The sequence below is a fragment of the Micropterus dolomieu genome, linkage group LG22, assembly GCF_021292245.1.
Source record: "Micropterus dolomieu isolate WLL.071019.BEF.003 ecotype Adirondacks linkage group LG22, ASM2129224v1, whole genome shotgun sequence".
In the NCBI taxonomy this organism is placed as follows: Eukaryota; Metazoa; Chordata; class Actinopteri; order Centrarchiformes; family Centrarchidae; genus Micropterus; species Micropterus dolomieu.
The window spans coordinates 30173532-30186370 of record NC_060171.1 but is presented as its reverse complement, the minus strand read 5'-3'; the positions used below and the strand labels follow the sequence as shown (position 1 = coordinate 30186370).

Below are 12839 nucleotides of genomic sequence, written 5' to 3'. Positions count from 1 at the left end.
GAGGAGTTAGTAATGTCACCACGAATACACCCATACATACAGAGACAAAGCTATTTCAGTAACATTTTAGGCTCTTACCTCACAACCTTACAAGGTTTTTCCTGGCTAATATGAAGCAATTGTGGTACTTCAGTTGTGACCTACTGAACCTGATAAATCTTTTTCATATGAAGATATAATGTAAATATTCACTTGGTCCTAAGCAGATCCCATCTGCTTATTGCGCACTAGATAATGTTACGAATCAGGAAGTAAAAGAAAGTGTCTTACAATAAATCTCTCAATATGGAGCTTAAAAACTGCACTGAAATACCAGAAAAAACTTAAATACATGAACAAACAGTACAATCCAATCGCCTTTGAATCCTACCATTATGAAGCTTGTCAGCAGTTTTTTGTTGAGACTTCATTGATTTAGTGCTGTGGTCAGTTTGGAGGCTATGGCGCTGCTGCTGTTCTAATGAAATGTTTGAAAAAGCAATTGGAAAGTACTGCCAGTCCACAATGAACCGTTTAAGGTTCAGTGGTAGAGTGGTTGTCTGTAAGCCTAAAGAAGCACTTTGTGTGGTGTCACATACTGTAGCAAAAGTGTGAATAAAAGCAAGTGACATCCAACGTGTGGTTATAGAAACACCTGTCAACCAAAACAAAAACACAGATAAACAACAGATTAAAAAGTTGCAGAGAAAACTCACTTCCTACAGCTACCAATGCTATTCACCATCCACGTACTGTAGTGTGAATGAGTGAGTGAATGAATTTGGCCACAGCTGGCAATGTTTTTGAAAAAGGTGAAATAAAAGCAATTGGGCATCCTAAGCATGTGACTTTTTCTCTACACAGATGAGACACAGCAGTCAGAGCCTCAGTGTTTCTACCCACATCTTGCCCACTTTTGGAGATGAAGCTCTTAATGAACCCATCTCCAGCTCTGAGCTTCCTAGCTTTAGCAGTGTGCAGCACATGGCCTCTACTCAGACCAAAAACCCAGACAGTCTGGAGGACGCGGGAGCTGTGACTACACTAGTTGCCACAGGATCAGCTAGAGGTCAGTCAGCTAAATTTAATCTTAGTGGATAAACATACATTTATTACTTGTTCTGAGAATTAAGCATTTTTTACCCAGAACAAAAGTCATTTTTGTAAACAGTCTGTAAAACAGTAACATTTATGCATTATTTTACTTTTATATATTAAGCTATAGCATTTTCATGACCAGAACAATTTTTTTCTAAACATGTATGACGTGTTCTCTTTCAGGACAAGATACCCCAGACTACCATCAACAATCTCAATTTGAACAGTCCCTAAACCTTATAAACTTTTTTAGCTGCCCACTTACCAAAAACAACCATTACAGCCTCTCCAGTCTTTGTGGATCAACAGGCAGTGACACCAGCGCATACATGAACAACACTAACACCAGGGAGAGTGATCCTGATGTAGTTCAGAATTCAGAATTCATTCATACTACTTCCTCTGTGTCTTGTGCTGGTCTGCAGATTAGCAAAGGTAGCTGTGTGAGCGACGCACCAACTGTATTGAACCACAGGTATATTGATGGATCTGCAGACTTACGGAGCAAAGAAATGGGTGACGAAGGGAATGGAGGAATGAGTGAGAAAGAACAGGGATTGAAAGATGATGTGAAGGAGGGAGGAAGGGCTGGAGAAGAGAGAGGAACGCTCATGGCCCAAACAGCAGATAGAGCAGACACACAAGAGGATAGCCAGCGGTCAAGAGAGGATGCAGGGGACACCACACAGCCTGAAACAGAAACAAAATTTCTTGCTGGGGGAGAAGGGACAGATGGAGCGGAGGAGAGGGGAAAGACAGGGTTACACGTGCCAGAATCACCAGAAACCCAGATACCGGCCCAGACGACTACCGAGAAGAGCGACGCGCAGAAGGTCATTGACTTCATGGACACTGAGCCACCGCTGGCTGCCTGTGAGCCCTCAGACTGCTCACAAAGGCACTCTCAGAAAGTCAGTGAGAAGGAAGCTGACTGCAAGGAAGCTGACTGCAGTCATGTGAACAAAGGATATGACATCAGGAGAGAAGTACAAACCCTCTGTTCTGGTGAGCACCAAAGTGTCCGCCAAGGGCCAAGCTCTGTCATTCAAGCAGTGCAACGCCTCTGTCATGATGAGGCCCAAACCGTTGCTGAGTCACTCACTCAGCTGCCCAGTCCAATACATCAAGTGTTCGACAAAACCACAGAAGAGAAGCCATCCGACAAATTAGCAGCCAATATCCCCACTGATGTTTCTGAACCTCTCAATCAGTCAAGTATTTGTGGCCCACAGACCAATACTGCACCAGCAGCTGCTCAGTCAGATGGTATTGTCAATACCCAAGAGTTAGAGACAACGACAACACAAACACAACCTAGTAATCGTTCTGACACTACCAGCGACATGAAGCAAACAGATGAAATGTGTAATACACACACTTTTCATCTGTCTGAATGTGAATTGGTGAGAACAGTGGTTGAACCACAAGCACTACCCCACAGTCAGGAGGTCTCAGAGCAGGAGACTGGAGAGCTGGAGTCTCTGGTAACTGATAATGAGGAGGGGGATTCTAGTGCACTTATGAAGAGGGAAAGTCAATCAAATGCAGACACACGTGAAAACGATGCCTCTGGGACTACCCAGAAACCTATGGAAAGATCTAATTTGAAGGATGCCGGTGTTGATATCGTCGTGGACCTTGAATCTGAAGGTGAGAGTGGCACCTGCCAGGAGCACATGAAAAGTGACGAAACAGAAGAAGCCGGAGATGCAAAGACTACTAAATGTGAAGCCGACGTGAACCTGTCTGCCCATCCAAGTCATAAGAATGCTGCATCACCAGAGGCGGGCACCTCAAAATGCTGTGAGCAGTCTCCAGCGAAAGAAGTGTTCCTTGATGAGACTAATGAGTCGCCTCTGCCCAGCAATAAGACTTACAGGTCGTCATTCGACTGGGGCAGTGCTCAGAGAAAAACTGTAAGCTCCAGATCGAAGTCAGGTGTCTCCGTCTTGCGTCAGTTTGTTCAGGTATTACAGTTAAAATATTAACGCATGACCATGTAGTGGCCTTCAAGAGAGCCTTAAAGGTACATCTGTATTGGTTATCATAACATTTTACTTGCCTTTGGGGGTGCAGTGTTACACAGCTGTATAATACAGTATACAGAGAGACTACAGGTTTTAGGTAATTATATTTTTAAGGCAAAAATTAAGGTTAAATGAACCCAAACTGTCAGATGTAGACCTTCAAAACTTGAATTATATTTGTGCATGCACACATTTTTACAGTGCAGTTTAAATCAACCTTTTCAGTTGATGATTTGTGTATTCATAATTGAGGTAAACCCATCTTATCATCTAATTGCTCATGTTGCTTAGCCTGCCGGACTAGATTCTAAAGCCTCGTCTGCAGGTAGGGCTGTGACCCCAGCAATTAAATTGTGTGCAAAATATGATCACACCAAATAGGAATAATGGTCCGGAACACCAAAACAAAATTCTAAAAAAAAAATTTCTTAAAAATCCAAAATGCATTGCCATTTAGACTTAGAAATGTCCTAAAGCACAAAAAATGTGTTATTGGACACAGTATATGGTCAGTATTGTTACAGTGGTTGTTTTGGTCTCTGTGAAATAGGGATCCCCAATGTCTGAGCAAAATATAAGTGATCCTGGTGGACTCCTTGGACATCCTCCCAGCACAATACCCATGTTCCTCAAAAGCAAGCACAGCAAAGGTGATTGTTGCATTTATATCTTTCATTCCATTAAAAAATATGCCGTTTTAGAATCACAGTAGTATTGCACTGTAGGTCTCCCCCCTGACATACTGTACATTCGTCTTTCATAACCCCCTAATAATCCTTCATTCTTACCTTCTTGCTGTTCTTGCCATCTCACCTCATTCTTCCTAGTCCCCTTGGTGATTACCAGGGCGTCGGATCTGCTGAATGCCTTCAGCGTCTCTGGGACTGCAGCTTCCTCGAGGAGACACCAGCAGGGAGAGTGGAAGGCTCTTGGGGAGACCTGTAGAGAAACAGCAACAGCAGACATGGTCAGTAAGAAGCTGCTCTCTTGTGCTATACTCTTGTTACATACTCACGAATTGATTGACAAAAATGATATTGACACACCATAAACCTTCAGCCTCTACACGATACCGAACCGAGGTAAAACAGCGTTGATGATTTGCATGCCCCATATCTCATTTGATGTATTAATGATTCCTCACTGGATGATCTCAACTTACAGCTATGTGGAAAATTTCATTTTAACTGCTGAAGCCCACGTCCAAGTATATTTCATCACTGTAAAGCCACAACATTGTTCCGCATTACGACTTGATGCTGAACAGCAGGCCACGGTGTGATGTTCACACAGAAACATATGAGCCGCCTCAGAGGAAGTTAGAATGACCCTTATAAAATATTTTCTCTATCAAATAAATTGGTTTGAGGTCATTTCTGTTCCACAGATTCTGAGTTTCATCATTTTCTATAATGCATCTGAGTGGACCCCAGGGGAAATTTGCGCTAGTGCTTAATGAATACGCCTGTTATATCACCCTGACATGTCCTCATAAGAACGAGACATTGTGATGCTTTTTTCAACATTTTTGTGGTCCAAAATGTGAGAGCAAGCAAATGTTAGCACAGGCCAATACATTTAACAAAACGTACAGAATATTTGAGAAAGATTTTACACTTTGACAAATGTTAGGTTAGGTGTTGAGTGAGAGGATGTAGCTGATGTATGCTGAACTCATAGACGTCCTGTAGACAGCCAGACAGACAGAGAATGAATGACCTGTGGAAGAAAATCTACCTAATGATGCTTGGGTACCTCTCCTCTCTCACTTACTCAGTCTTTATCCATTCCCTCACTCTCTCTCTTCCCCTCTCACTTCATCATCCCTCTCTCACTCACTCACTTTCTCCATCCTCTTGCTAGTATTCTCTTTTTCATTCTCGGTTTTTGCTTTTTCACTCTCACACGCTCTCAGGCTCTCTTTTGTCACCATCACCGCAAACTGTCACTCTGTGTTTTATAAGATCCAGGTGCTGGCAATTGAGGGAGATAGAGTGCAACATGCCTCGAGTATGAGAAAAAAATACTGGTCTGATAGTTAAACAAATTGTAGTGAGCGCCAAAGCCCTTATTTTCTGCAGACTCTGAATGCTGGGAACGTCACACAGAGTTCAGTCTGGGCCTGGCTACTTTCTCTAGGCTGGATACTGTTACATATCAATTGCCGCTGGTTACTGTCTGCCCTGCATTTGTTTATCAGTTAATGTTCCTTTCACGAGAAGGCATTGGGGCTTGAGAAATAATGAGTCCTTTAACTGCTTTTTCTTTACTGGCTAAATATCAGACACGGTACTGATTCAGAGTAGATGTTTGAGATCTACTATTTGTACTTTTTGGTGTCCATTTTTACATAGGATAGCAGAGTTTCCATGAGCTCTTTTCCTGTTTCCACGTCCTCCACCACAGTCAGCAGACTGTCATGGCAGACCACCGCCGGGTAAGTACATTTACCCTACATAAAGAGGGCCCCCATCCTTTGAACTAAAAGAGACTTTGTACTACTCTGCAAAGTACTTGTGTGTTTGGTGGGCTTAAAACTTTATTAGTATTTTGATTACTGCAAAGACGTGACTATTATTGCAGTTTTTATTTTGAGTTTTGAGCTAAAATCCACAACTTCACACATTGTAGGGAAGAGGTTATACAAAGTGATGCTCGAGCTACAACAGAGGATCATCCAAAATGACCCCCCTCCCCAATATGTGTTTAAAAATGTATTTAAACACTGGCTTTAAACTTTGGACCCACGTAAGGTGCAGATGCCACCAGTGCACAAAAAATTGGGCCTTATGAAACAATTTGTCAGAGCTCTAGATGAGGAGTCAGCAGCCTTCAAGTACTTACAAGATTCCTTCCCATGAGCTGCCTCAGGCAAAGATCAAAGGCGGTGTTTAAATACATGTTGATTTAGATTCATAAGTTGTTTTTTCTGACTTTATGTGACAAAGACACACGTTTTCACGTTTTCACATTGAAAATAGGAATATTTCATAATATGACTGTCCTGGCCGTAAAAGCAGTTTGTGGGGCCATTTTCTTTACATTCGAGGGATAAGCTATTAGGAAATAACACTTAACTACCCAGGAACAAAATGTTGTTACATAGTGTAATTCAGGATTACATAGATCTTGCGCTACTGTCGTATTTTCACATACAACATCGAGAGTGAATAACAAAAAATATGATATTTTAACAAAATAAGTTATTTAATCCATTATTTAACCTAATATGAAGGTGATTTCATAATGCTTCATGTCAAGAGCTCTGTCATTGTCATTGTATAATTACTAACTGAAACTAGCTAATGTTAGTTTCTCCTTAAAACCAGGTGTAGCAGAGCTCCTACTTCAGCTGCAGTTCCCAGTTCTGAGTCAGACTGGGAACCCTCTCGCTCCCAGGAGAGGGAAGACCAACAGTCGTCATTCAGAGCCCAGATCTCCAAAATCGAACAGTTCCTCAACTCAGAGAGGCTCCGTCTGCCCAAGAGACGAAGAACTGACAACTAAACCACCAAAACGTTCTGGATGCTACTGTATCCAAAGTTACATCACAAAAGTCTTCTTCTGTAGCACATATTTGGTAACTACCGGTAGTGTGAGTTTAAATGTTCTGAAAGCTATCACTATTATAATATAGATGCATTATTAATGTCTTTCAGCTTAATATTCCCTTCTGATTACATTTCAGTGGGTTTTATTTGCAAAGTTAGAAGAGCCTAAGCCGTGAAACATGAAACGTGACAACAAAGGGCGTCTAGTTTTTGGCTTAACTCTTTGCCTGTTCGTGTTACTGTTAAACATTTAAATGAAAAACCTCTCTGTTTATTAGTTGTTTGTGTTGCTTTATCTTTTTTGTTTTAACATACAATTGTATCTGTATAAAGCCGTGTTGAAATGTTTGCATTATTGTATATGCAAGAATAAAACATTTGGCTCATGCTTGGATTTACTTGTCATTTGAAGGCTTTCTGAAGTTGTCAGTTGTATCGCATGTTTTCCAAATAATCTACATAAAACTCAGCAGTGAATTTGGTCCTAACCCTGTCTCTCCCTCGCGAGTACATTTTGATCAAGGACAGTACAGCCAGCCCTCTACTGCCTCAATGAACAGTGCAACATAACTTGGCACAGCAAACCCCACAAACAGCTGGTGGTTCTTTAAAGGCAAGGACGCATTTATTGAAACAACAAAACAGTATGTGTTACATTTGGTTTACTGGAGTCACGCATTCACAGTATGTCAGGCATTTCACAGCAAACAACCAGATAAACAGCCAAGACCAAGCACCTTTGTCAGATAGTAAAGCCTGTAACTGTTAACATGCTAATTAACATTAATTAGCGTCATGGCCAATCAGGGTTGCATGTCTCAGAGGAGCTCTAATTGTGGAGGCACCTTTGGTGATACCCTGTTGTTTCTACTGCTGCTGCTGTTGTTGGGTCAATTACGACTTGGGACACAACTCTGTTAACACGTATTAACATGAATTGAGAGATAACAATTAGCACAACCCCCCCAAGCCTAATTAACAAAAATCAATTAGCAATCATAGCATCTAATTAACCCATTCTAACGAGCCTCTCGTTAACTTTATGTTCCCTATGAGGATCATGTAGGGAAGAACATGTGTGAGCATGAAACAGCTGACCACAGATACATGCTTCTTATCAGTTTGACATGTACTTTACTACACGTTTGATGTACCCTAATGAACTGGCAAAGCTTTTGGAAGCGGGCTGGAAGATCAGCACAGTATAATAGAGCTTTGGTTAAATAAACATTTCTGAGCAGTAGAGGCAGAAATGATCTTGGTTCTCCTCGGATCAGTTTACAGGATAGTATAGCATGCTGGATGAGTTTGTAGAGCGACTGCAAATTTAGGGTGTCTCCAGTCAGATTCCTCGTAGGAGGACAGTTATCCTGGAAACTGATCTATGCTAAAGCCAATCAGATACTTAAACCCCAATTGGCGAAGCTGCAAAGTTTCAGCCATTGATAACAAACACATTTAGTTTACAGTCTGGCTGAAATATATACAAAAACGTACATGCAAATCCTATTTTCATTCATATATTTTAAATGTCTTCTTAAAACCAATTATCTTATAGCCTTTTCTTAACTGGTGGTATTGTAATTGTTTTTATAAATAATTCCTTTTTTTTAAAATATATTTTTGTTTTATTTATTTTGTGCCTTAAAATGCAGGGGAGTGTGGGTGGCAGTATTGAGCACTCGTGTGACTGCACTTGTTTTGTTCCAGCCAGATCTGTGGCAGAATATGTTTGGACATTTACTACACTCCAGAGCTGACGTTTGTTGGAGGGTCTTAATGTAAAATCTGGCTTCTCTTTCTTTACATCCAAGGGTTAAGATGCATCTCTTTGGCTATGTCATTCGGGGTTTCTGTCAGTTGGGGATGAGAATAGCAATAAAAGGGATTTGTGAAAAGTGTGAAAGTCAGTGGAAATGTTTTTGTGTGAGAAAGGTGAAGCCGATTTAATCTTTTTCTCACGCGGAAACTTTTCAAAATCCTGATGTAGGACAGGTACATGGATCAGGAAGTCTCTGCCACTGGCTGCAAAGCTTTCGCAAACATTCTGCTCACGTACTAAAATTAACAGCGCACATTTGATGATGGCACAAGGTCTCCGCTTGGTCCATCTTAGTACACTTACTGATAATGAATACGCCTGAATGTTAATGTGCTCGTAAAGAAATCTGGTGCGTTTGAGTGGCTCTGCCCACCACTGCTGACCCTTATCCTCACTGGGAGGAAGGGAGGGGAGGGGAGGAAAGGTAGGGGGGAGGAGTGGAATATAAAGGAGTTAATTTTAATACACTCGCGCACGCAAACACATACATGTTCGGTTCCTCTCTCACATACAGTTTCACTCTCTTCCTTATTATCTTACACACACACACACACACACACACACACACACACACACACACACCTGGGTTATGAAGTGTTGGCGCTTTGAAACAGTCAATTACCCTCTGGCTAGGGAGGATACCTGCTGTTAATTACTGCTCTGTGTTTTATATGGAGAGTAAATAAAGAGACCGCTGACATTCACATTCCATCAATGTGTCCCCCAGCGCACTGTATTGTGTTGTGGATGTTAAACTAACCCCTCAGAGGTGGGCACCATGGGAAAAAAACACACATATCGTAGACATTAAGATTGTCAATGCCTGTATCATCGGCTGTATCGCATGCTATATTGCAGCAAAACAACAAAATCGGTTCAATGTAAATGTATCTCTTACTTCTAATGTAAATGTACTTTATTTCATGTTTCAACAGAGGTTGAACCCTTGGACTGATAAAATGCAAATGATGACACAGTACAATGCAGTAATGGACAGTACCCCCTCCCCCTCCCCATACAGTAAAGGAGCGGTCACAAGTTTGAATTCAAGCCTGATTTACTGCCCCATTTTATTGAAATTCTGTACACGAGAAGGGAGGAAAGCAATATATTTGCCAATCCTCCAGCTAAATGGGTCTCACCACTAAACATTGTTGAATAACCTGGGGTTATGGGGCCATGTTTTGTCATATTATACCTCTTTGCCTCAAAAGCCATCACAGTAAATCTGGTGGGGAAGTCGTATTAAACGGTGCAGTAGATGTCTGCTGAGACGGAGGCTGAGTGCAGTCCTGGCACTCTGAGTGTACTCTGCAGTCTTAAAGTGAAGAAGTGCAGCTGCTCCTTTGGCCCTGTAAAAATACTTAAATGAGCAGATTATTATGGAGAGAGCAAGATTCTGCTTCTCCTAATTCACCTTACACTGTAGACTAGAGCTTCCTTATTTAAAGTTTTCTCTATATGGCAACCTTTCTGAAATATATCCATTTATCATTATTTAACTTGAATTTAAGAGAAAAGGTTCATTTGTTACTGATTTGATAAAGGCAGTTAAAGGCTAAATTCGCTATTTTTCAACCTTATTTTCCCATTTTTTTGTGTCTATGTGACTAATTGGGACAATACTTTTTGAAATTGGTCCAGTATTGAATGAATGCGCTGCGGGTGGCAGCGAAACAGGGCTGCAACGTAATCTTTGTGGGCAATTTCACCCCGTCAACGTACTAAAGTGCTTGTTTTTGCCACTGACAGGCTCAGATTGTCTTACAAGTGTCTGACGACATTGTGGAAAGGATCCCTACAGAGACAAAATTGGTGTTTTTAACCCTTTTAAACACCAAAGTCACACAATAACACAAACAAACTAAGTGACCGAGGCAGCGGTAGACCAGCAACTCCTGCTTACTGTGAGGTTAAATTACTGGTTTTGTCAATGTCTCGTGCCTTTGAGTAGAGTGATATAGTGACTGTTTTTTTGGTTAAACAAAAAGGATCTTACTCTTTAATAACAGGTCTATCTCTGTAGAGATCCTTTCCACACAATGTTTTCAGATACTTAACATTCTGAGCCTGTCAGCGAACACGTTACCTCTCAACTACAAATAATCCATCCATTCATCTTCATCTGCTTAACCCGGGGTCGGGTCGCGGGGACTACAAATAATGAATACGTTAAATACTTACACATCCATATATACATTTTGCTGACCATTTTTACATGCATTTTAAACTGTTAAGTAGTTTCACTACTGTTTGGACCAACCATTGGTTCCCATTTATTTCTGACTTATATGAATATCAATAAATAACTCAAACTTGCATGCATTCGTTAATCCATTGCAGTTAACTTCAGGTCTGTATTAGTTTTGGTCAATGTTACATTATTGTTGATGGCGGAGTTCAGACTGATTTAATTGAAAAATGGTTTGCACAAGGGTGCTGTGAAAATGCTTACATGAAATGTATGAAATTGACTAAAACTTAGCCATGGGTGTGGGTTTTTTTGTAAACTGAAAACAAAACTGGGTCCCACTCCTAAAACAATCCTTTATTGTGCCACAAGTGATCAAAAACTCCACAGGGTACCTTTAAGGTGAAAACATGCAGCTGTTGTTCCAGCTTTTTAGAGGCACATATTTCAACTATAAAATACACTCAGCATTATACAGTCAGCTGTTTCTGTTATTTAGTTCACCCACACTGGTATAAACGGGGTGGACAAAATAATAGAAACATATTTCAGTATAAGGCAATATAATTCAACAGTATCTAAAATCCCCATACAGTTGAATCAAGACGTCTCTAAAATGGTTTCAATAGAAACTTAACATTATAACCTTAATTAAGGTTGAATTTATTGTATTACACCGCATTAGTTTTAGCTAGTATGTGTCTCAACTGTTTTCTGAATTCTAAAATTGACTCATGTTTTACTCTTCAATCATAATCCCCCTTGAGCACTACTGCTGTAATGGGTAGACTCCTTAATATTCAGATTTTCACAATATGAAAGTAGGTCATTGTTCAAAAATAGGAGAAATATACAAAGATAAAGATTTGCTCAGGACCACTATGCCGGTTGTACAGACATCTTTTGATTTGCCACTGCACTGTAGCTGTTATTCTGTTGCCACATGCATTGTGCTATGCGCTATAAGACAAAAAACTAATGTAAAACTATACAACAACAATAGTCTCATTGTATGGAGCTATCCTTGTGTTTTTTCCTTCTGATCATTTCACTAAGTTGAGTTTAAGCTACATGGAATACCTTTCTAAAGCCATTCCTCCCAAACCAAATCTGTGAAAATCTCCTGCTACTGGATATGAGTGAGTTATCCACACAGTAAATCAGTGAACTACCCCTGTAACAGTTGAACACATCAGTAGAATTAAAAGAAAAGAAAATAACAGACATCTAAACTAAAACCTCTCAGTGTTTTACTGTTTTCTTCGCACAGCATTTCTTATTTTCAGGTTTGAAATATAGTTGTGCCGTTTGTCTTCTGTGGTTTCTATCTCTGCACATTTTTACTGCGGTGAAACCTCACGACGCTGATAAATAACAGGCTTCACCTTTCCTGAGCGGGGCTCAGCATGACTGACTGCACTCCTAGTCTCTCTGAGAGTGTGTCCTCAGCTGTGAATCACTTGTGTTCAACACACACCTCCGCTCACAAGCGCACACACGGTCCGCTCGTCTTTCACCCGCAAGGAGAGAGCAGAGCAGAGAAGATAATCTCTGAAACGTCTCCCTGCTGTCAAAGGTCAGCAGAGGGGAAGGGTCGCCCTCCACATCATTTATAGGCTCTTAAATAAGCCCAGGCCTCATGCTTCAGCCAACTCTCCCTTTTCAAGCAGTTATCAGACTCTACAAGTTATGAATTATCCTCCCGATGTGGTTGTCTGTGTACTGAGAGATCAGAGAAACAGTGACAGAGAGCATTGTGGGAAGAAGAACAGATGTAGGAGAGAGAAAGAAAGAAAACAAATACAGTAACAGATGGAGACAAAGACTGGAGACACAGGCCAGTGGTACTGAAAGTGGGGTTTGGGGAGATCCAAGACTTCTTGAGTGGGTTCTTATATGTCCTCTCCTTCTGTCTTTTACTATACTACTATACTATAAATAAAATCATTACCACTTGAACTTTTAGACATTCACATCAATGTCACAAACAAAACAAGTACTTTGTAATCTAAAAATATAGACGATGCAGTAAATATATGATGAACAAGAATGGGAGTGTCCACAATTATTTGCAGGCTCCCTGGTTATTTTACTTACCTCTGCACCTTCACACTGTTGACCACTTGCAGCTGTTACTGTGGGGAAACATGTCAATGAAGCTGAGTAAAAAG

General features: G+C 40.7%; 1 protein-coding gene across 8 annotated transcripts in view; it reads left to right on the top strand.

The window, feature by feature from the left end:
* Positions 1 to 12839, top strand: part of LOC123961280 (coiled-coil domain-containing protein 73-like) — a 46598-nt gene that overhangs the window by 14499 nt on the left and 19260 nt on the right. For 5 of the 8 annotated variants that reach the window (XM_046036532.1, XM_046036531.1, XM_046036533.1 and 2 more), the window contains 6 exons: positions 844 to 1048; positions 1261 to 3044; positions 3655 to 3754; positions 3932 to 4071; positions 5459 to 5541; positions 6434 to 7043. In XM_046036532.1, the coding sequence (XP_045892488.1) occupies positions 844 to 1048; positions 1261 to 3044; positions 3655 to 3754; positions 3932 to 4071; positions 5459 to 5541; positions 6434 to 6611 (2490 nt within the window). In that variant the 3' untranslated portion in view covers positions 6612 to 7043. Of the gene's footprint in view, positions 1 to 843; positions 1049 to 1260; positions 3045 to 3654; positions 3755 to 3931; positions 4072 to 5458; positions 5542 to 6433; positions 7044 to 12839 lie in introns of those variants that run through there. The other 3 variants (XM_046036536.1, XM_046036537.1, XM_046036535.1) reach the window with 1 other exon arrangement.